Genomic DNA, 21,385 nt, shown 5'->3' with positions numbered 1-21,385 from the left:
TACTGAGTGAATAAGTCACTTATATTTGATAAAAATCAGTATCATTTATATTTAGTCTTTTTACACTCAGTTTAGCTAACTCCAGAAACAAGGAGTTTTCTAGTCATCTGTGGTTGCATCAACAGTTCAACCTGAATTTACATAATGAATATTCTAGAATATTGGAAAGAAGACTCAATGAGGAACAAAGGAACTGAGAGAGAATTCCCAAGGACTCCTGCTTAGCGCAGTGTTGCCTCCGGTGTAACCCCTCGTGGATGTTTTCCAGACTCGTCTGCTGAGAGGAGGCCCTTCTCGGAGAGAGGGCTCCTTAAGGATGCAAGTGCACAGTATTCCCCGAGGCCTCAGCCCCAGCGTTTCACTGGAGGCGCTGTGCTCAGATGAGCCGCGAGATGACCGCACGGCTCAGTGCAGCGGAGCAAGCAAATGGGGCAAGCAAACGCCAGCTCCCCGTCAGCAAGCAGCTCTCCACGCAGCCGGTCCTCGGAATCCGTGTGAGCCATGACAAGGTGAGGAGGACAGGACACCCTGCCAAAGCACACGCACAGGAGGAAGGAAAATTCTTTTCAACTAGCAATGGCCAAGAAAGAGAACTGTCAGGGCCGGCTGGTTCAGGCTGCCACGCATGTTCAAGCTGTCTAGACTCCCACGAAGCCCACGTCACACGTGTACGCAGGTAAACATGCTTCTGATGTGAATGAGAGCCACTGACATTTATATTGCCAACGTCCATAAAATGCCTCCAGATGGCAAATTCCAAAATGTTACACTGAACAGAAAAGCTTCCATGTGCAGAGAAAAGACAATGATGATTTTACTCTGAAAAGCCCTTGGCTGCTTCCTCTCATTCTGCTTGTCAAGCTGAGACTCACCACGCTGTTACAGCAAACAGCCCGAGAGGCTGAGGAAGGACTCACCACTCCTCCGAAGTACTTTCCGATGTAGAAGTCATCGAGGCTGTGCAGCTCGAGGTAGGTGGCTCCTAGCTCCTTGGCAAGCTGGATGCCTTCGGTGGTGCTGACGCAGCTCCCTCGATCTGAGGTGCACAGCGGGCACGTGCAGGGCAATTCTTCTGGGAAAAGGAAGGGGAACTTTGAGGTTAATTAAACAGGAAAGAAATGTACCGTGGGAACATGAACCAGCCCATGAAGAGCTCACGCCAGAACCACTCTCCACGAGACTCAATGCAAACCAGCAACGCTCCCGGGGTGGTCCCAACATCAACACACACTAACTGCAGGAAGAATAAACAGCATCTTAGGAAAGAGGAGACTCTTGGGGCCAGCGTTGTGGTGCAGTGGGGTAAGCCCTGGCCTGAAGCGCCGGCATCCCATATGGGTGCCGGTTTTAGTCCCGGCTGCTCCTCTTCTGATCCAGCTCTCTGCTATGGCCTGGGATAGCAGTGGATGATGGCCCAAGTGCTTGGACCCCTGCACCTACGTGGGAGACCCGGAAGAAGCTTCTGGTTTCAGATCGGTGCAGCTCCAGCCATTGCAGCCAATTGGGGAATGAACCAGCAGATGGAAGACCTCTCTTTTTGTCTCTACCTCTCTCTGTAATTCTTTCAAGTAAATAAAATAAATCTTAAAAAAAAAAAAAAAAAAAAGAGGAGACTCTTAAGATTAGGCAAATGGCTATCACCAAAGATAGTACAGGAATTAAACCAACCACTGCCAAGGCAGGCCTGCTTTTCTTTTTATACAACACTGATGTTCTCCACTATCAGTGTTTCTAAGATGGTAGAAAAGAAAATAAGCTTAACACCTTGATTCCACACAGAAACTGAAAATCAGTGGGTCGCCTTCTTTTTTTCATTTTTGCATTAAGCTTTTTAAGCAGCTCATGGAAAATGCTATTAAAAGATAATGCAAATTAAAAAAAGATAATGCAAATTTTTCAAGACCCCTCATGTTCATCAGGAATGAATAAACCTTCTACTTTTAATAGGGGCCTCATTTTGATCTGATTTTAAAAGTGTGTCTATTTTGATCTAACTGAAAGTAGAGTAGGAAGGATAGAGGCAGAGACAGAGAGACAGAGAGAGAGAGAGATCTCCCATTCACTCCCCAAAAGCTGCAATAGCCAGGGCTGGGCCAGGCTGAAGCCAGGAGCCTGAACTCCAGCTGGGTCTCCCACATCAGTGGCAAGGACCTACTCAGGATGTACTAGCGGGAAGGTGGATAGGAAACAGAGCAGCCAGGACTCCGACGTGGGAGGCAGGTATCCCAAGTGGGTGGCTCAATCCACTGCAGCACAATGTTGGTCCCTTGACCTGAGCTTGACCTGGTTTTTTAAGGCTGCAAAACTGCCACTCTATAAATTTCTTACGAAATACATTCTTATTAAATCAGATATTTCAGTCACTAGACTCTAATGCATTCAATTTCAGAGACCAAATTTAATCACTCTTTACCTTTTAAAATTAAAAAATGTTAAAGTGAAGGAATAAAAAGTATTTACATAAAAAATGAACTGTCCCAAGATGCATGGTCGTGACACACACAGTCCCAGGTCTGGGCATGTGTAGATCACCTGGCTGTAAGAACATTCCCCAGATATATATTTCAGATATATAAAGGAGCCAACCCCCTTCAGAACCTAAAGCTCTATCTTTTGTCTTCCTGGGCCAGCCTTGATTGCACAACCAAAACAGACACATCACAGTTCAAAAGGTGGCCAGATCAAAGGAGAGTAAAGTTCACACTAGCACTTCACATGGCTGTGGGCTGCAGCCCAGGGGATGACCTGGGGGTGAGCTTGGGAACACATCTCTCTGGGCTGAGGGATACGGGACTGGGAAGAGGGGAATCTGGTCTGCGATGCAGCTCAGAGGAGACCAAAACTGGTCCTCCAAGGGACCGGAGTTCAGCCGGCCCTTAGAGCTGCTCCTCATCTGAAGACAAGCAGCTGGGCCTTTGTATCCCATGCCTAAAGCGACCAGGAATTAGGTGAGGGCTGTGCCCATAGGAGAATAACCGTGGGCAAGGCAGCATCCACCAGCAGGATGGGTCTCAGCCATGCGCCGTCAGCAGCCCATGGGCCTGGAAAGTGAGGGAGCCAGTTCAGGAGCCTGACAGGGCATGGGAGCCTCTTTCGGCAGCACACACAGACTTCCTCCCAAAAACTGCAGACAGCTGGGGCGCACAGAGGTCCCTGCGGGCTGTGCTCCAAGGATGTGCAGTGCACATGCACCCTCTGCAAGTAACAATGTACACACTGCGTGCAAAGACACCCACACCCACATATACACACTGCTTAGACCATTTATTTTATTTTTATTTATTTGAAAGCCAGGGAGAAAGAGATCTTCCATTTATTTGCTGGTTTACTCCCAGCAACATCCAGGCCAAGGCCAAAAGCTTGGAACTACATCTGGGTCTCCCTTGTGGGTAGAAGGGACCCACGCACTTGAGCCTCGCAGGGAGTGCATTAGCAGAGAGCAGAAGCAGAGTCAGGCCTGAAACCCAGGCACTCCCGTGTGGGATGTGGCCGTCTGTCCCAGGCAACATCCACACTGGGTGCCAAACACTCAGCCCTTAGGTCATTCTGGTTTCACTGGGACCAGCGGGAGCTTAGAAGCCGGGTATTCACATCCTTAGTTTACAGAGAAGAAAAGTGGGGCTCACAGAAGTGATGGACTCACCCAAATCTCCCTGTGGGTGACATGTGCTACTTACTCCCCCTGACAAAAGTGACATCAAAAAATAAGATAAAAATTTAGTCTGGGGACTGGCATGGTGGCGCGGCGGGTTAAGCTGCCGCCTGCAACACTGGCATCCCATATGAATGCCAGTTCCAGTCCTGGTTATTCCCACTTTCAATCCAGCTCCCTGCTAATGCACCAGGGAAAACAGCAGAGGATGGCCTAAGTGCTTGGGCCCCTGTAACCCAGGTAGGAGACCTGGATGGAGTTACAGGCTCTTGGCTTTGGCCTGGTCCAGCACTGGCTACTGCAGCCATTTGGGGAGTGAACCAGTGAATGCAAGATCTCTCTCTCTCTCTCTCTCTCTCTTTCTCTAACTCTGCTTTGAATAAATAAATAAATCTTTCTTAAAAAATTAGTTTGAGTAAAGAAATCACTGATTTCAAAGACAACCATGGTTTAGAGGAAGTAAGGCTGGGCTCTCTACACAATGCCCTATGTTCTAACCTGGCTTTTCTCTCCGTTGTCTGAGATCATTTTAGGTTTGGAACAGAGCAAGTGCTCATGTGAATTCAGCCTAAAGGAACCGGTCAGTATGTTGCATTCTGGACAAACCCTCCGTGAACAGCGCCTTGACTTTGCTGGAGACAGAGGCCTGCTTATGTTCACAAAGGCCTCCTTATGCCGATGGAATGGGTGTGTAGGCAGACTGTCGTAGGAGACTTTATGTCTGGACAAAAGTCAGGCCACGTCAGTAGCATTTCAAGGGAAAAATGAAATGAACTTGACATGTAATAATTTTTAACAGACACCCTTGATGGGGGTGGGGGGAGGGAAACAGCACTCATTCCAGGCTGCAGCCAGCTGAATGGGTTTCCATGGCCAGGAGCCAGGAGCATCTTCCTGACACCGTGCCCAGAAAGCTCCATTTCGTGGCGGATCCCTGTGCGTCCCCCATCACTGAAGAGATGCTTCTCAATCATTCTTGAAAAGGAAAACCACGCCTTGGCTGTATGGCACGTCGAGCTGTCACTTGCCACATGGCTACCTGCCTTTCCTTTGGGCTCTAAAATAGTGTTTCTTTCTCTCTTTTTAAGATTCGTTTAGTTATTTGAAAGGCGAAGTTACAGAGAGGGAGAGACAGGGAGAGAGATGTTCCATCAGCTGGCTCACTACCCGATTGGCCACAACATGCAAGGGTACAAGCACTCAGACCTTCCCAGGCACATGAGCTGAGCTGGATGGGAAGTGGGGTACCCACACCTGAACAAACACCCATCTGGGATGCCAGTGTGGCCGGCAGTGGCTTAACCTGCTGCAGCCGCCACACCAGCCCCTGAAACAGTGTTTCTTAAAACCTCTGGCATAGGCTTTTGTTCCCAGTTAGTTATGTTGTGATTCTCTTCTGAACCATTTGCATGATCTTCCCTATCAATGAGCTCTAAAAAGGTCACAATATTCATCATGAATAAATTATGCATGGATTTCAAGAATTTTTGCAGCAAAATAAACATCTTTCAATTCAATTTTTCTGTGAACCTGTAAAAATCTGAGAGGCAGAGAGACACACACACACAGAGGACAGTCAGGTATCCACCCACTGGCTCATTCCCCTGAAAGCTTGAAACAGCTGGGCTGCACTGGGTCAAAGCCAGGAGCCAGGAACTCAATCCAGGTGTCCCTCGTGGGTGGCAGCGACTTGAGCTATTACATGCTGCCTCCCGAGGGGTGCATTAGCTAGAAGCTGGAACCCAGAGCAGAGCTGAGATGTGAACCCAGGATACACTAACACCAACCACCATGAACTTTTCCAAGTACCATCGTATAAGCTAAGACTCTAAGTAAAAGTCTAACTTGTGTTGGCTATAGAAGAACCAACAGAAACGTTCCAGGATTCGATACATTCTTATTAGAAATGTTATCAGGGCCGGCGCCGCGGCTCAATAGGCTAATCCTCCACCTAGCGGCGCCGGCACACCTGGTTCTAGTCCCGGTCGGGGCACCAGATTCTGTCCCAGTTGCCCCTCTTCCAGGCCAGCTCTCTGCTGTGGCCCAGGAATGCAGTAGAGGATGGCCCAAGTGCTTGGGCCCTGCACCCCATGGGAGACCAGGAAAAGCACCTGGCTCCTGGCTCCTGCCTTCGGATCAGCACGGTGCGCCGGCCGCAGCACGCCAGCCATGGCGGCCATTGGAGGGTGAACCAACGGCAAAAAGGAAGACCTTTCTCTCTGTCTCTCTCACTGTCCACTCTGCCTGTCAAAAAATAAAAAAGAAAGAAAAAAGAAAGAAAGAAAGAAAAAAGAAAACTAATGTTATCAGATCAAAGGGCCCCAAGTAACTGTAACTTATGGTTCCTGAAGTCACCATGACCCTATGAACCAGCTGCAATCCTTCTGTTCGCCTCACCTGTTACCTTTCAGAAATTTGTAAAACACCAAACACAATGTAACTCTGGCAGTCATAAGACCGGCATCTCCTTCAAAGCAAGCTGCAGCTTTGGGAACCTGTGCAGTGATCTGTACAATGTTACCAGCGCTTGAAGGGTTAGAAGTTATTTTCCCAAATGCTAGCTGAGCAATGTAGGGGGCTCTATCGCAGCTTCAAAAATAACTCGAAGATAGGATATGTCTGTCTTTGGGAGCTGGAGGCTGCGAATCCATTTTCGGCACATTCTGGGGGAAAAAAAAATCTCTTCTTGAAAGACAGATTCAATATTTAGTCAAGGCCAACAATGTATTCAGAGCCGAGTATGATGAAGACATCCACACAGTCAAGCTTGTCAAAAGCAGGTGTAACACGGAAAGAGATGAAAACGACAGCACGTGTGGAACTAATTCTAATAGGAGTTGCAAGAGAATCAGGGCACAGGCACCCAGCACAGCTGCTCGGGATGAGGGGCGTGGTGGGTGCAGTAGGCAAGGGTCCTTGAATAACAGCCAGATTCCACTCTGTAGTGACTTCTTGTATTCGCACCTTATTAGGTACATTAATTTCATCTCATTAGTAAAACCATTTTTTTCCACATACTTAGATCATCCATAAAATCATTCACTTACTGAACAAAATATTCACTGAGAACTCAACACACATCAAGCACGAAGGATATAAAGAGGCAAAGATAAAAGAAATGTGTTGTCCACTGAATCCTGACAGGACTGCCGACAATTCAGCATGACAGAGCGAGCACTAGACTGCAGGTGCACAAAGCCACCACCGCCACAGACCGAGAGGAAGCGAACTCTGCCCCGTGGGCATCAGGGAAGGCTCCACCAAAAACTCAGTGACTTTAAAGGGTGAGTATGGACGTGCTGTGCAGACACGGCTGGCAGCTGTGCAGAAAGGCCTTGGATCCAAGAGAGGGCTGAGGTGAGGGAAACAGGAACACACTCACTCTGGTTTCAAGGTGGATGGCAGAAGCAGCCACACGGGAGCTCCCTGCTCTGCCAAGTCTCAGAAACAAGGACATAAAGAAGGGAGGAAAGAAATAGGAAGGAGAGGGAGAAGAGAAGGTTGAACACAGGACAACAGGCACAAACGCAGAGGTAAGAGACCTCATCAGGCCAGAGACGAGTTGTGCCTGACAAGAATGCAGGCAGGTAAGAGCCCCGGACCAGAGAGATGCCTGAAGCCCACAGTGAGGTGGACCTTGCACACTCCACAGCACCCAGAGTGGCCACTGCTCACGAAGACGGGCAGTGAGGAGTAGCACAAGGCCTATAAGCAACTGACTGAGGCTGGCTGCAGCAGAGAGCAGAGGGCAGCAGCCAGGCCTGCGGATGACCCTGAGTGTGTTCCCACCCCCACCCCAGCCTCCAGAGCAGAGGGCAGGGGAAGACGAAGGCACCCATGCAACAGAGCAGGTACACTGGCCAAGTTGGCAAACGGAGAACAACCCCGAGTTTCAGAAGCATCCTTACCATGACAGAAAATATCATCAGATGGAAAGACCTAGAACATCAACTCAAAACCAGACGGAAGGGACCACTCAAGACAAAATTCTTAAGTATAATCACCCTGAGGAATTTGATGTGTTTTTTGTTTTGTTTTGTTTGGTATTTTGCATCCTAAGAACACAAAATAATGAAAAGGAAACAACTAGAGGTCTTGGATATCAAAAGGTACTGAAATAGCAAATTGAAGAACACAGAGTGGACACAGCAGAACTAAGGTGTAAGCCGAGAAAACAAGGCCAAGGAACTCTCCCATAAAGACAGGGGTAGGAAACATGAAAGAAAGACAAGAGGATGGCACAAAAGATCCCTAAGTGCCAACGTCTGCCCAGTTAGAGTCCCGAGAGGAGAAGACACAGTGGATGGGCGTCAGAAGTCAGAGGGCTGAGACTTCCCAGACCCAAGGATGCTAAGTTCTCAAGGAGCTCTGTGTGACTGGTACATGAGACACAGAGCACTGGGTCCAACAGGGTTCTACAAGACGTCAGAGGATGGATCATGAAGCATTCTGGATTTCAGGTAGGGACTGTTGCAGAAAGTTACAGAAGTGAGAGGCAGACACTGGACTGGAATAAGGGTATCAGTGGAAACCTGTAACATATATATATATATATGTATATAAGATATATTTTATATATATATATATATATATATATATATGCGATCTCTGGCTCTATCCAATGAAAAGGTCCAACAGCAATGACACCTGAAATAATGAACACCCCCAGAGCATCGGAATCTTCAGTAGCAAATGTGTGTATACAGAAGCTGATTCAAACTGACCCATTTGAGAAAAGATGTCCTGAGTGATGACTGTCGTGTGGCTAACAGAATGGTCATGTCCTTAGACAATGCGTGCGAAAGTGATGCGGGGACAAGGAATCCCATAAGGTGCACAATTTGTGTTCTCTCACACAATCTTATGCCTTTATAAAGCATATAAAATAATTTTTTCACTCTACATGGTGAAGACACTGTCTTCCCAATCTGACTCAGTTCCCCTAGGTCATGTAGGTTAGGAGCAACCAGGGGCATCTTGAGAATGCTGCCAAGGGGAATTTGGGCCTAGGGAGCTATGATGTGTGGTTTGCAGTCACTTCCTTCTACAGCTAAGTGTCTTGATAACTGCCCCCTGCAGCAGGCATGCTCTGCCACCCACAGTGCAGACTTCCGGACAAAGGATGCTTGGCGGAAACATCAACACACACAGCCCTGGGTGCCTGAGGCCAGGGAGCCGGCAGAAGGCGGAAACATGCTGGGAGAACACCCGTGCCCCTTCTCCTGCCCTGCACACGGTGTCACAAAGTGGTCATCCCACGCAGAGGCGATCATAGACAACGCAGCCCCCAAATAACAGTTACAGACGTGCCCGGCAGCTCAATAACAAACACCTTGTAAATGTGGTACCTGACAGCGTTTATAATTAGTGTGCTTTTATTTCCCTCATTCTAAATATTTTTATTATATTTATTAATATACTCGTTAATACTACATATTTATTAATATTTCATTAACATATTTATTATATTTTTATATGTATATAAGGGGGCTTCAACAAGTTCATGGGAAAATGTAGATTATGAAAAAACATAAAAAGGATTTCAAAACTTCTTGCACCAAGAAAAATTTATCTTTTAATGCCATTCCTCCACAAACTTTTTGAAGCCACCTAGTATGTATTTGTGACTGCATTATTTCCTTTACGAAGAACCTCTGAAATTGTGTTAAGTTTTAGGCCCTAAAAATCCGCAACCGCCCTTTTATAGGAGACCAGAAAGAACGCCACTGTCACAGATAATTAAATGATTAGGAGCTGAAATCCAATGACGAGAAAGCAGTGAGATACACATTTATCTAAAATATAAAATCAAAAGAGCTTCTTTATCAACTGGACACGAGGAATGGAAGAGAAAGCTTGATCTGGGATGATTCCAGCTTGGCCGATGGCTCGGCATTGCACCCCAAGGCGGCAGACACAGCAGGACTGCAACGTCTATGGATACAGGGGTCAGAAGAGAGTCTGGAACAGAGACACAGACTGGACAATCATTGGTGTGTGGACGAAGGAGGTGAGGGTGTGCGTTAGCAGGTTCATGGTCTAGGTAAAAAGCAAGGACAGGCCAAAAAAACAATCCTGGAAGCCACTCCCTGACATGGGGATGGGTGCAGGAACCCATAAAGACAGAATTCGAGGCCAGCAAAGGAAGAACAGCTTTATAAAGTGGAGGCAGAGGCATGTATTGTTACAGGAGAAATGGCTGCGGAAAAAGACCCCCCCAGTTCTTTGTCTCACGTGAAAGAATTTCCACACAGACAAAGCAGAGAGAAAAGCAAGATTCATCTGAACCCGAAACTTCCTGCTGGAGTGATCAGAGAGGGAGGGGGGCTACAAGAGGGGCAGACTGCCTGAACTGTGAGGGTCTGAGTCTTTTAAGCACACTTTTTTTGGGAAAACAAAACAAAACAAAGCAAAACCCAGAACAACCGCTAACAGTAAGTTAGAAAGTGGAGACAAAACCCATCAGAAGTCTGGGATTGTCACCTTGCCTGTCCAGTCTAGCTTGTTCATGGTAAGGCAAAAAACCATCCGAAGGGTGGAATTACCACTCCCCCGCTATTCTCATAAGACTGGAAGCTCCCAAGGAGTGGGACAGGCACTTCGATATTGCTAAAGATAACTTTCGGAGAAACAGTATTTTATACCCTTTTTGTTTATTTGTTTTTTGTTGTTGTTGTTGTTGTTGTTTTTGGACAGGCAGAGTGGACAGTGAGAGAGAGACAGAGAGAAAGGTCTTCCTTTGCCGTTGGTTCACCCTCCAATGGCCACTGCGGCCGGCGCACTGCGGCCGGCGCACCGCGGCCGGCGCACCGCGCTGATCCGAAGCCAGGAGCCAGGTGCTTCTCCTGGTCTCCCATGAGGTGCAGGGCCCAAGCACCTGAGCCATCCTCCACTGCACTCCTGGGCCACAGCAGAGAGCTGGCCTGGAAGAGGGGCAACCGGGACAGAATCCGGCGCCCCGACCAGGACTAGAACCCGGTGTGCTGGAGCCGCAGGCGGAGGATTAGCCTAGTGAGCCGCAGCGCTGGCCATTTTATACCCTGTTAAGAGGGACCCCCGTTACCTCATTTTCCACCAGGACCAACCTCACTTCCTATGGACCCGTCTGACTCCTCACATCTGGATAATCTCAAAGACAGCACCATTACCAGAATACCCTGCATGTGGCAATAAGGATACAACCGGCCATGCAGGGCATGCATGGACTTGGTGTAATTGTGCAAGTAGAAGTCAGACTGAAGAATGACTAGGAAGTGGTCTCAGGAAGTATGGATGACCCTTTCAAGAACCCTGACCAGAAATAAAACAAAGAGAGGGAAGTAGAAGGGATGTGAGGTCAAAGGAGTGTCAAGTTCGCTTCAGCTGTACCTGTTAATAAGAAACACAAACCGACCCTGTGGCCCAACAGTCCACTCCTAGGAAACAACCCCAGTGTCATCAGTAGCAGAAGGCACACAATGGAGTAACACCCAGCAATCAAAAAGCAGACTACTGGAAGCATGGCGTGGGTGGATCTCAAAAGCATTGTGCCACCTGAAATTAGCCAAACACAAGACACTACATACTGTGTAATTCCACTGGCAGGAAGCTCAAGAATAGGTCAAACTTCCCTGTGTGGTTAGAAGTCAGCCCAGCAGTTACCTGCGAGGAGAGGTGTTATTACCTAGGAAGGGGCCCGCGGGAGCCCTCTGGAGCACTGAGACAGTTCAAGGCTTCGATGTGTGTTGGGAGGATGGATGGACGCATGCAAGCGTAAAAGGGAGTCAGGCTGTGCCTTGGTGACCTCTGTGTCCTTCCCTTTGCTCTGTCTCAATGACAAAGTCAAAAAAGGCATGACTACAAGCCAACTTTTCAAGGCAGCTTTGCTGAGGAGATACCACAAGATCTGTAAAACACCCTCGGGTCAGAGGGAATTCTGGGACACTGACAGGCACACACACCGAGGCAAAGGCCCAATCAGCAGCCCTGGGGCCCATCGCTCCTCTCTGGTGGGGCTGTGGCTCACTGATCGCTACACAGAAGTCCTGCTCCCACGCCTACATCTTTATGTGGCCAATTTCTCCTTCTCAACTGGGCCGATGTTGGGCTGTCAGAAGCTCTGCAGGGCTCAGTGTGGGCCTAGTACTTGGAGGCATCTAAGGAACACACTTCGTTCCCCTCCGTAGAAAGCAGCTGAGATGACAGATGTACCTATTAGAATCACAGCAGCCTCTGACCCTCTGCTTGGGGGTCTCACTAGCACATCAAATGATGAACCCCATTTTCAAAAACTAAACCGTACTCATCATCTATCAACATGGCTCTATTTAAAATTAATATGGCAACTCCATGCTTGTTATTAAAAAAATAAAGAGAATTTAAACACTTACCATTTTGTCTGGTGCCAACAGCAGCAATGATGACTGGAACTGAATTCAGTGCTCTTTTGATCACTGGGATGTAATTATCTTTTACTTCGTGGAACGAAAACTTGTCATTGACGTTGTATTTGATCACAATGATGTCGGCACTTCCAATGAGATTGCGAGAGGTGTACCAGTCACTGTCAAAAATATCCTAAACCAAAAATGCAAAACAGCCGTCTTTCATCTATCATCTTCCAGTCAAGCACAAACTAAACTATAACACATCACGGTTCTTGCGAGATTGTAATTTGGTGGTTCCGTAAAAAGAAATTCATTTTTAAATATATAACCACATAAAATTTAAAATGCCCACAGTCCACTGACTCTGTTTTTGAAATTTTTTATTTATTCACTTAGTCTAGCAGCCATGCAGTGGTGTGAGAGCTGGAGAATCTTTGTGTGATGAAATAAACAAGGTTTCCAAATAACTGTCATGCAATATAAGCCCTTTGTTTTCAAATAATGCTGTTTTTATCCCCTACTGATTTAAAAAAAGAAATGTAACATGATGGCATTCGATGCAAGGGTCTCACTGCAAATAACAATGCACCAAAGGACTAGCTCTGAGCCACACGCACACTACAGGGTTTGGAAGTGTCCACCTATTTCATTCACATTTGCAAAATTCCCACATCCCCTGGACAGTATATGTGCAGTATGTGTGTGGTGGTAGGTGGGGGTACACCTCCATAGAAGGATACTGTGTATTAATTACAAGGTGTTTTCATGCTAAGGAAGGTATCTGCAACTCATGTTTTTTGCTCATATAAATGAAAAATTCAGGATGAACCCCCCTCTAGTTCTGAGATCTTAGTTCCTGTGCTGTAAGTGATTTCATTATGGACACTGTTCCTAAAAAATTTAAAGCTCCAGTATTTTAAAAAATCATTTTTCCAAGTTTTTATGTGACTATCAGTGGAATGAAACTCCCTTTATGTTATCTGAATTTCATTGCCAAATATGCTCAAGTAGCCTTCTTCCTATATTCCAGTTAACTATTAATCACCACGTGTCCCTTCATGTGGCCCCTGGTATGTGTTTCTAGGATGTCATAAAGCTAGATTAAGGAAACAGGCAGCTAGAGGCGGCTAACACATCCACAACTGCAGGGCTCTGCAAGTTTGCTCTTTGAAATAGTCATTTAAAACAGGGTTAACAGTGTTCGAATCAACCAGAACTGTGATATTATGGTGGAAAATTCTGGAGTGCACAACCATACCTTTGTGCAGGGAGTGCTTCTCACCAGAGTCCCTCCCAAGTATACCCTTGAGCCTCGCCCCCCACCCACCCACCCAACCCATCTCACCCAAGCGTGCTCAGAGCTCCAAGAAATGCAGGGTTCACAAACACTCTGGCAAAAGTGGGAAGGCGACAGAGTAATTTTGAAATGTTTAAAACAAACAAAAAAAAGCCCCCCCCCCAAATATATATGGACTACAAAACGCCAAAGGCAAAGGCTTGAACTTGGCAGGGTGTATTAAGGGGCTGGAGACAGGCGGAGGGAACAGCAGGAGACAAAGTGAGCACTTCTCAGCAGAGCACTACACTAATTCTCAAATCCCAAACCACAAAGCTCATTCAGCTCCCGCTGTATCTGATGAGTGCTCAAGTTCAAAGTACACAAGTGCAACAGAGTATCTGTATCACAAATAAAGAGAGCAGTCAGAGGAACCTACATATAAGCAGGGCCAATATTAAACATTAACGCCAAGAAAATAAATCACGAGTAGCTTTTTTTTTTTTTTTTGCATTCCAGATAGTTCAAAAATTCCATAAATAGTTCAAAATTCCAGAGGTATGGGGTGGAGGAGGGAGATGAGATGGTATTTTAAGGAAAAACACCATGAAAAAAAAAATAGGTCTGGGCATCATTAACTCTGTGGTACTGGGGATGTAAAGACTATAAATACTTTTAATTTGTAACACAAATCAGAGCTTCAGACCCTGCACAAGAAAATTACAAATGCATTACCTCACTGCTTTCAGGGAATACTTTTGGTAAACAGGAAAAGAACTGCAAGTATGAAATTAATAACGTAACTGCACAAAAATGGGGTGGGTAAGAGACAGGCGCACTAAATAACGAGTTACCTCCAATGGTTCTCAGGCACATGTGTTTAAAGAGTGCTAGGAACACCCAGAAAGGGACCAAGGGCAGGCTAAAGATCTGCAGGAGAGAACCAGGGGCGGGAAGCCATGACTGTCTCACTCCAGTCTGTGGCAACCACCACCCATTTCGTCTCAAGCTGTGTCAAAGAGAAAATGCCCCTTCAGTTTCTAGAACGATGAAGGAAATCAAGTGCTCCCACTCCTTGCAAATCACTCCCAGGGCTTTGTCCGGGAGGTTATGCAACACGAGGCTTGGAGCCACATTGGAGAATTGAACTCATTTTTTTTTTTTTTATAAATTTCTGCTGGATTGTAGGGCTGCAAATACAGTACCTACCGAGTACTAACATGGCTATCTGTCCCAGTGTATTGTAGGGGTATAAACCTTGAACTTTGCTTAGCGCGAAGCATGTGATGCTGAAGTTGCCATAAACCCTTAGTGCAGCTACCACTTACGGAGTGCCACCTGCAGATCAGCCTCTACACTTAGAACTTGGCTTGTGCCATCTCAGTTACCCCTCAGCATGCTCTAGGGAGCAGGGTTCAGGATGACTGTCCAGAGAGAGAAACGAAGGCTGGAAACAAGTACAAGACTAACCAATGTCACCAACCAAGATGAAAGAAGTGGCAGCATGCGGATCAGAAATCAGGTCCTTTTGATATCGAAATCTGTGCTCCATCTGTTCCGCTATATTCAACGCTCTGATTAAATCCATAGGTAACAAAATACCCACTTTATTATCTCTGACAAGCTATGCTACTGATCTCACCCACTTCATTATGAGCAACTCTGCCAGTGTTACCTGCTGTGTCTGAAGATAGTACTAACCCAGAAAACTGTGCCAGGTTACAAATTCGGTGCTGCCAGTCTAACCAAAGAAAGCGTGATCAGAATAAGGAGCCCTAACAGCCAGTCCACAGCAAACACCCAGACTCCAGAGCCTCTTCCCTCCACTTAATTCCACACACAACCCACGGGCTCACAAGCACCGACTACCAAACACAGGAAAGGGTTAACATCCCCAGGTTAAAACAGCAAAGGTAATCCTAACATCCTAATTGAGCTTATTTTACTTCCCCCAAACCTACTTATTCTATTCTCCAAATATTGGTCCAACTGCATGTCGATCCAGTAAGGTTTTAGGCCATCACATCTTTCACAAAGAAAGAGAAAGACATGGTTCATTTACTTAGTGACAGCTGCCAGCCAGTTAAGTTCCACCCCATGTTTGCTCTATACAGCACAGCCACTGGCCCAGCGACGCGTGTCTGCTTTTACTTATTATACATATGAACATATTAATGTAGAGTAGCATACATAATGCATTAGCATATTAACGTAACTCTCCTGTGAGCATTTGTATGGAATAGTGATCTTTTCTTTCCACAAAGTGCTAGGAAGCTTGCAGGAGAAATGTCTCAAAGCACACCCTACACCTTTCTTTAGAAAGGTGTGTGAGTCCCCAAAGCCCTGATCCAGTTTCACTGCTCCAGTGTAAGATCTCACAAGGCCACTGGTATTTTCTTCTTTTGCTGTAAAATGTCACCTCCAACTGAAACATGCAGAACTCTGATTTTCAAATACGATTAAGTGACGCCTCTAAAAATCCCATGTTACTGTGGACTAAAAGCGTGTGTGTGTGTGTGTGTGTGGAGGGGAGGTAGGTTCCTTTCTCCGTTTATCCAGTTCTCACAAATCAGGATGAAGTTTGAGCTTCATTTAATTCTCACCAAATCTACAGATTTCTTTTAAATTCCGAGGGAGCACCGTCATACTATTTCTGATGTCTGAGTCACTGGAAATAAATGCCTGATCGATGGCAAGCATCTGCATTACCACAACAATTAAAGGCAGGAACTAGGAAGGCTGGAAGTGCAGGCGGTCAGTGCTCCGCCCCTCCCCCACCCCTCTCCAGGGGTCCTATTTCTGAACTGTCCCAGGGCGAAGTATTTTCGCCTTGCGAGTGTCGCGAGGAGCTGTATTTTTAGAACACATGCCATGAAAATCCCTGCTCTCTGCTGGTGCACCCCGGCGGCCCCGTTTGGAGATTGGCACGTTTAAGTGACAGCCGCGCGTCTACCAAAGGTTGCCCGTTCTAAGGTTGCCCGTTCTAAGAATGTGCTCGGTCCCCTGTCCCCCGAAACCTAGGATCACCCTCCCCCCCAACACACACACACACACAGCTCCAAACTCCGAGCAGGTAACGCGGACGCGCCACGGTCACGCGAGGCGGAAGGTGGTGGGGAGTGAAAGACGAGCTTCCCCGGCCTGGGCCCGGGCGGCCGCCGCCCCTTACCCAGACTGGGCAGTCGTGGACCACGAGCTTGACGTTCCCGAAGGCGCTGGCCTGGTACTCGGTGAACACGGGCCGCGCGACCGTGCCGGCCGCGTTCAGCAACAAGCTGCTTTCGTCCCCCGAGACCAGCGGGCTCCTCCCCAGGTAGGTGCGGATGAGCCCCGACGGCCGGTTGTCCTGGTGGAACGCGTCCCCCTCGTTCCCCAGCGCCACGATGTGGATGGACCTGCACGGGCAGAGCGAGGCAGCGAGGTCAGCGCCCGGCGCTCGCGGGAGCAGGAAGCGCGGCGCGCGGCGCGGCCGGGGTGGGCGCGGGTCCCCGAGGGGAGCCCCCTCAGGCGCACGGCGCGCGCTCGGGCAGGGGACAATGGCAGGACGGCGACGCGTACGTACATGGTCTCCAGTCGCGGGGCAGGGCGGCGCCTCGGGGCCGGGCGGCTGCTCACAGCGTGTCGGGGCCCGGCGGCGGCGGCGGCGGCGTGTTTACCCGCAGTCCGCTCATCCCCGCCGCGGCCCCTCGCGCGCCTCCACCGCGGCGCGGCCGACGCTCAGCGGGGCCGCGCGAGCCAGCAGCGGGCGGGAGGGCGCGCCGAAGCCGGGGCGCGGGGCGTGCGAGCCGGGGGGACGGTGCGCGCGCTGCCCGAGGTCAGGAAGTGCTCGCGGACACCCGAGAGTCGCCGCGGGTGCGGGCCGCTCTGCAGCCCCCAGTCGGCCGCGCCTCCCGCCCAGCCGCTGCGCCGCCTCCTCCTCCTCCTCCTCCTCCTCTCACTGCTCCTCCTCCTCCTCCTCCTCCTTGGGGAGGGCAGGAGCTGGGGCCTCCGCCCCCTTTGGGCGCAGCACGTGCCAGCCCCGGGTCGGTATCGGTGTGGAGTGGGGGACGCGCTCCCCGCCGAGGCCCCGCAGCCGGGGCGCAGAGGCGCGGCTGGGAGGCCGAAGCGCGGGTCCCGGGGCGAGTTCGCCGCCCCCCCGGGCGCCTGGAGAGGCCCCCTCCCGGCTGAGGACGCTGGGGGACGCGCGCCCGTTGGCCGAGCGGGCAGCCAATCGCCCTGCGGGCCGTGCAGAAAGTGCTTGACCACGTCCGCCGCCGTGCAGTTTGTCCACACGCGCTTCGGCTGTTTTCTGAAATCCTGCTGCTGCGGGGGGTGGGGGTGGGGGGGAATGAAAGCCACATTCAGGCGGCTGCAGAAAGGGTTCTTTGTTCACGCGCCCATTAATTCGCTGATGCGGGTGCTGGGGAGAGTCTTGACGATTTGGAGCTCCGTTGGACAGTTTTTTTTTTCCCCCCTCTCCACAAACTGGGATTTGAAGTGCTGGTCGTTTTCTGAAAGGCAGTTGCGCGGGCGGGGCTGCGTGGCTGGGGAGTTTTCCAGGCACCCGTGGTGGCTCCGCAGAACTCCTGTTCAAATAACGACCGTGGGCGTGCAGGGAGAGTGGAGAGTCGCAGGTGAGAACGCACCTGAGCGAGGGGCCTGCCGCTGCCTGGAAAAGCCGGAAGGCCAGCGCCCGCCCGAACGGGACGGTTCTCGCAGGCTCCCTGTGCTGGTAGGATGCTCCGTGCACTCCCTGTACCCTCCTGTAACATCAGGCTGTGCTCTGAGGGTTTGAAACAGGACGTACAGCGTGGGGCCGTGCCCCGGACCAAGGTAACAGGCCCGTGGGAGTTCCCCGGCTTTTCCTGGGGGAGGGGGTTCCCCCTGTTCCGTTGAGGGAAGTGTGCTCAGCTAGGGGGTCCTAGAGGCATTCTCCATGTGTTCTCTGATTTTTTTTAATCCAATTTCCTCTTGCATTTGGTGTGATTTCTTGTGTAGTCGCTAGAGCCTCAGCTGTCGCGAACCTGACAGGCGTACCGGGTCACCTTTTCTCTTGAGGCAGGAGGAAGTGGGTTGTTTTCTCCGAGGTCCCCTCCCGAACCCACAGGTCCGAAACAGACAGTGGGGAGTGGGGAGGAGTAAGCCGTCTTTAAAAAGCAAGCCTGCCATGTGCTACCACACGGGAGAGAACATTCTGTGATGTGAAATGCGCCAGTCACGCACAGACAGCTGACACACTGCCTGACTCCATTGAGATGAGGTATCCAGTGTGGTCAGACTCTCAGAAAACAGAAAGTAGAAGGTTTACCAGGGGCGGGGGAGGTGTGTGTGTGGGGGGGGGGGGGAGTTGTTTGATGCATGTAGAGTTTCAGTTTTGCAAGATGAAAACATTGCAAAGTTGCAAAGATCTGCTAGTGGTTTTTTTTTTTTTTCTACACACAGCCAGCAAACAAAAAAGTCACCAGATGTGTGACAACTTAGAAGGGCTGGGAAAGGAGAGAACGGCCATTGTTTTCCTGGGTTAGATATGAAGATCCAGAAGTCGAAGACTTTGTCCTTGAGAATCTGGGCCCATTAATGGGCACTAGATGTGTGCACCAGCACACCCAGTCCTTTCAAAAATACCCTGGTTATGTGATTCTGAATCAGGTGAATGTAACGCAGTGCAGAGATAAAGGTCAAGGAATCTGTGTCATCAGAGACAAGTTCACAGAAGAAGTAAATGCTGTCTCAGGTCTTAGAAGATGAGGGAGAGCCTGCTAGATTTAGGGGAAGGGGATGCTGGAACAGAAGGAGCCTTGAAAAGAAGTGGACAGACTTCACTTTCAGGGCAAGTGCGAAGCCATGGAGAGGTTTTGGGAGCTCAAAGCTTGTTCAGGGAGCTGCAAGAGGTGAAGACAGGCAGAGGAAGAGTGGTGGCGTCTCCTCAAAAGATGGGGCTCCTCCAGTTGCAGCCTGAGCGACCCTGGTCCAGCCTCTCCCTGCTGTATCTCTGTCACAGCCTGATTAGAAAGCTCACCTAATCCATTTTCTCTTCCAAGGTACTTAAAGCACTTTCCCCACACTATTTGCATATAGATAGGGCTCCTTGATTAGCTCTCAGCAGTGGAACCTGATCCCTGCCGAGCAGGTAAAAGCAGGCCTGAGTCCTCTGCCCTCTGAATCCTCAGGCAGCCAGGTCTGCTCGGAAGCCTTGTCTTTGAAGATGGGGCACTGCAGTGCCCGGAGCAGCCTCGCAGTGTGTCGCGTGCTGTGAGAGGAGAGAGAAATGGATGCCTCTTGAGCGAGGCCGGACATTTTGAGGTCAGTTCCTGCAGCAGCTCAGAGCTCCCTGTCTCGGGCCGTAGAACATCACAGAGGGCCTGGCCCACTCCCTGATCTCATCAAGATAACGTTCCGACCGGCGCCTTGGCTCACTAGGCTAATCCTCCGCCTTGCGGCGCCGGCACACCGGGTTCTAGTCCCGGTCGGGGCGCCGGATTCTGTCCCGGTTGCCCCTCTTCCAGGCCAGCTCTCTGCTGTGGCCAGGGAGTGAAGTGGAGGATGGCCCAAGTGCTTGGGCCCTGCACCCCATGGGAGACCAGGAGAAGCACCTGGCTCCTGCCATCGGATCTGCGCGGGCCATTGGAAGGTGAACCACGGCAAAGGAAGACCTTTCTGTCTCTCTCTCACCGTCCAATCTGCCTGTCAAAAAAAAAGAAGATAACGTTCCATAACTCTCCTAAGGCCCCTCTTTAAAATAGTTCCCTTTCATCTCAAATTTTTGTTGATATGCATGTGTAGTTTTCCTTCTTAGTAGTTTTTTTAATTTAATTTTTTAAATACTTCTAAAGATTTATTTATTTATTTATTTATGTGAAAGGCAGAGTGAGAGACAGAGAAAGGTCTTCCATCAGCTGATTCACTCCCCAAATGACCAAAATGGCTGGAGCTGTACCAATCCGTAGTCAGGAGCCAGGAGCTTCTTCCAGGTCTTCCTTGTGGGTGCAGGGGTCCAAGGACTTGGGCCAAAAAAAACTCATTTACTTTTATTTATTTATTTTTTAAAGAGTTACACAGAGAGAGGAGGAGAGGCAGAGAGAGAGAGAGGGAGGTCTTTCATTCGCTGGTTCACTCCCCAGATGGCCACAACGGCCAAGGCTGAGCCGATCTGAAGCCAGGAGCTTCTTCCAGGTCCACGACTCTGGTGCAGGAGCCCAAGCACTTGGGTCATCTACTGCTGGATTGGAAGTGGAGCAGACTCGAACAGGCACCTGTATGGGATGCTGGCACTGCAGGCAGTGGCTTTACCCGCTACACCACAGTGCCAGCCCCCAAATTAATTCATTTTTAACAGATTCAATACAGTTCTTAGATACAATTCCAAGAGTATAATGATACTCCTTTCCTCCCTCCCTCCCCTTCCTCCCTTGCACCCTCCTATGAGCAGCATTTTTTTTTTAAAGTCATTACTTTCACCAGGACAAGCTGTCACAAAATTGTAACACATAGGATTATCACATGTCCTCCAATCTCAAGGTCACTGGGGAACACACAGGAAGGGCTGCCAGGCCAAATCACATATTTTTCCCCTATATTAGCAGCTGAAATGCCACCATTTCAGATTCACTTTGTTCGAAGTTCTCTTCTGTCTGTTCCTAAGATGCAGAGTCAGGGACAGGTGAGGGGACTCAGTGACCTCAGGATCATGAATCCCAGCCCCCCAGCTTCCGGAAAAACAAGCAGCTCCCTTAATGAGTAGAAGAGGAAGCCGTGTGCTGGGGCCCCCCTGGAGAGCCGGCCCTGGCTCCAGACTTTTTCAGCTGGGTTCTGGGAGCTTCCACAATCTCCAGGTCTGCCCCAGGAGATGACAGAGCTGGTAACAGCGGCCAGCGTTGTGGGTGCTGGTTGGAATCCCACTGCTCCACTTCCATTCCAGCTCCCTGCTAATGCACCTGGGAAAGCAGCAGAGGATGGCTCAAATGCTTGGGCCCCTGTGCCCATGTGGGAGACCTGGATGGAGCTCCTGGCTCCTGGTTTCTGCCTGGCCCAGCCCTGGCTGTTGCAGCAATCTGGGGAGTGAGTCAGAAGGCAGAAGGCCTCTCTGTGTGTGTTTGTGTCTCTCTCTGTAGC

At 49.4% G+C, this 21,385-nt stretch overlaps 2 protein-coding genes across 8 annotated transcripts in view; one reads left to right on the top strand and one right to left on the bottom strand.

Annotated features, from left to right (window-relative positions):
* Window positions 1–17,193, bottom strand: part of RHOBTB3 (Rho related BTB domain containing 3) — a 58,642-nt gene extending 41,449 nt beyond the window's left edge. The window contains exons 1-4 of one of the 2 annotated variants that reach the window (XM_008261963.5): window positions 16,857–17,193; window positions 16,464–16,689; window positions 12,022–12,208; window positions 918–1,072 (exon numbers count right to left, since the gene is read on the bottom strand). In XM_008261963.5, coding sequence (XP_008260185.3) covers window positions 918–1,072; window positions 12,022–12,208; window positions 16,464–16,689; window positions 16,857–16,858 — 570 coding nt within the window. In that variant the 5' untranslated portion in view covers window positions 16,859–17,193. The remainder of the gene's footprint in view (window positions 1–917; window positions 1,073–12,021; window positions 12,209–16,463; window positions 16,690–16,856) is intronic. The other variant, XM_051853987.3, reaches the window with a different exon arrangement.
* Window positions 16,221–21,385, top strand: part of SPATA9 (spermatogenesis associated 9) — a 70,524-nt gene continuing 65,359 nt past the window's right edge. The window contains exon 1 of one of the 6 annotated variants that reach the window (XM_089313043.1): window positions 16,221–16,607. Coding sequence is in view for 3 of the 6 variants with exons in the window: in XM_089313045.1 (XP_089169171.1) it covers window positions 18,011–18,106 (96 nt within the window). In the remaining 3 variants the exon portion in view is untranslated. Of the gene's footprint in view, window positions 16,608–16,706; window positions 16,849–17,555; window positions 18,107–21,385 lie in introns of those variants that run through there. The other 5 variants (XM_089313041.1, XM_089313045.1, XM_051854013.3 and 2 more) reach the window with 5 other exon arrangements.

The sequence above is a fragment of the Oryctolagus cuniculus genome, chromosome 14, assembly GCF_051225735.1.
Source record: "Oryctolagus cuniculus isolate XC-2025 breed Fujian yellow rabbit chromosome 14, ASM5122573v1, whole genome shotgun sequence".
Taxonomy (NCBI): domain Eukaryota; kingdom Metazoa; phylum Chordata; class Mammalia; order Lagomorpha; family Leporidae; genus Oryctolagus; species Oryctolagus cuniculus.
The sequence above is the reverse complement of the archived record's forward strand: the minus strand, read 5'-3'. Positions and strand labels throughout refer to the sequence as shown.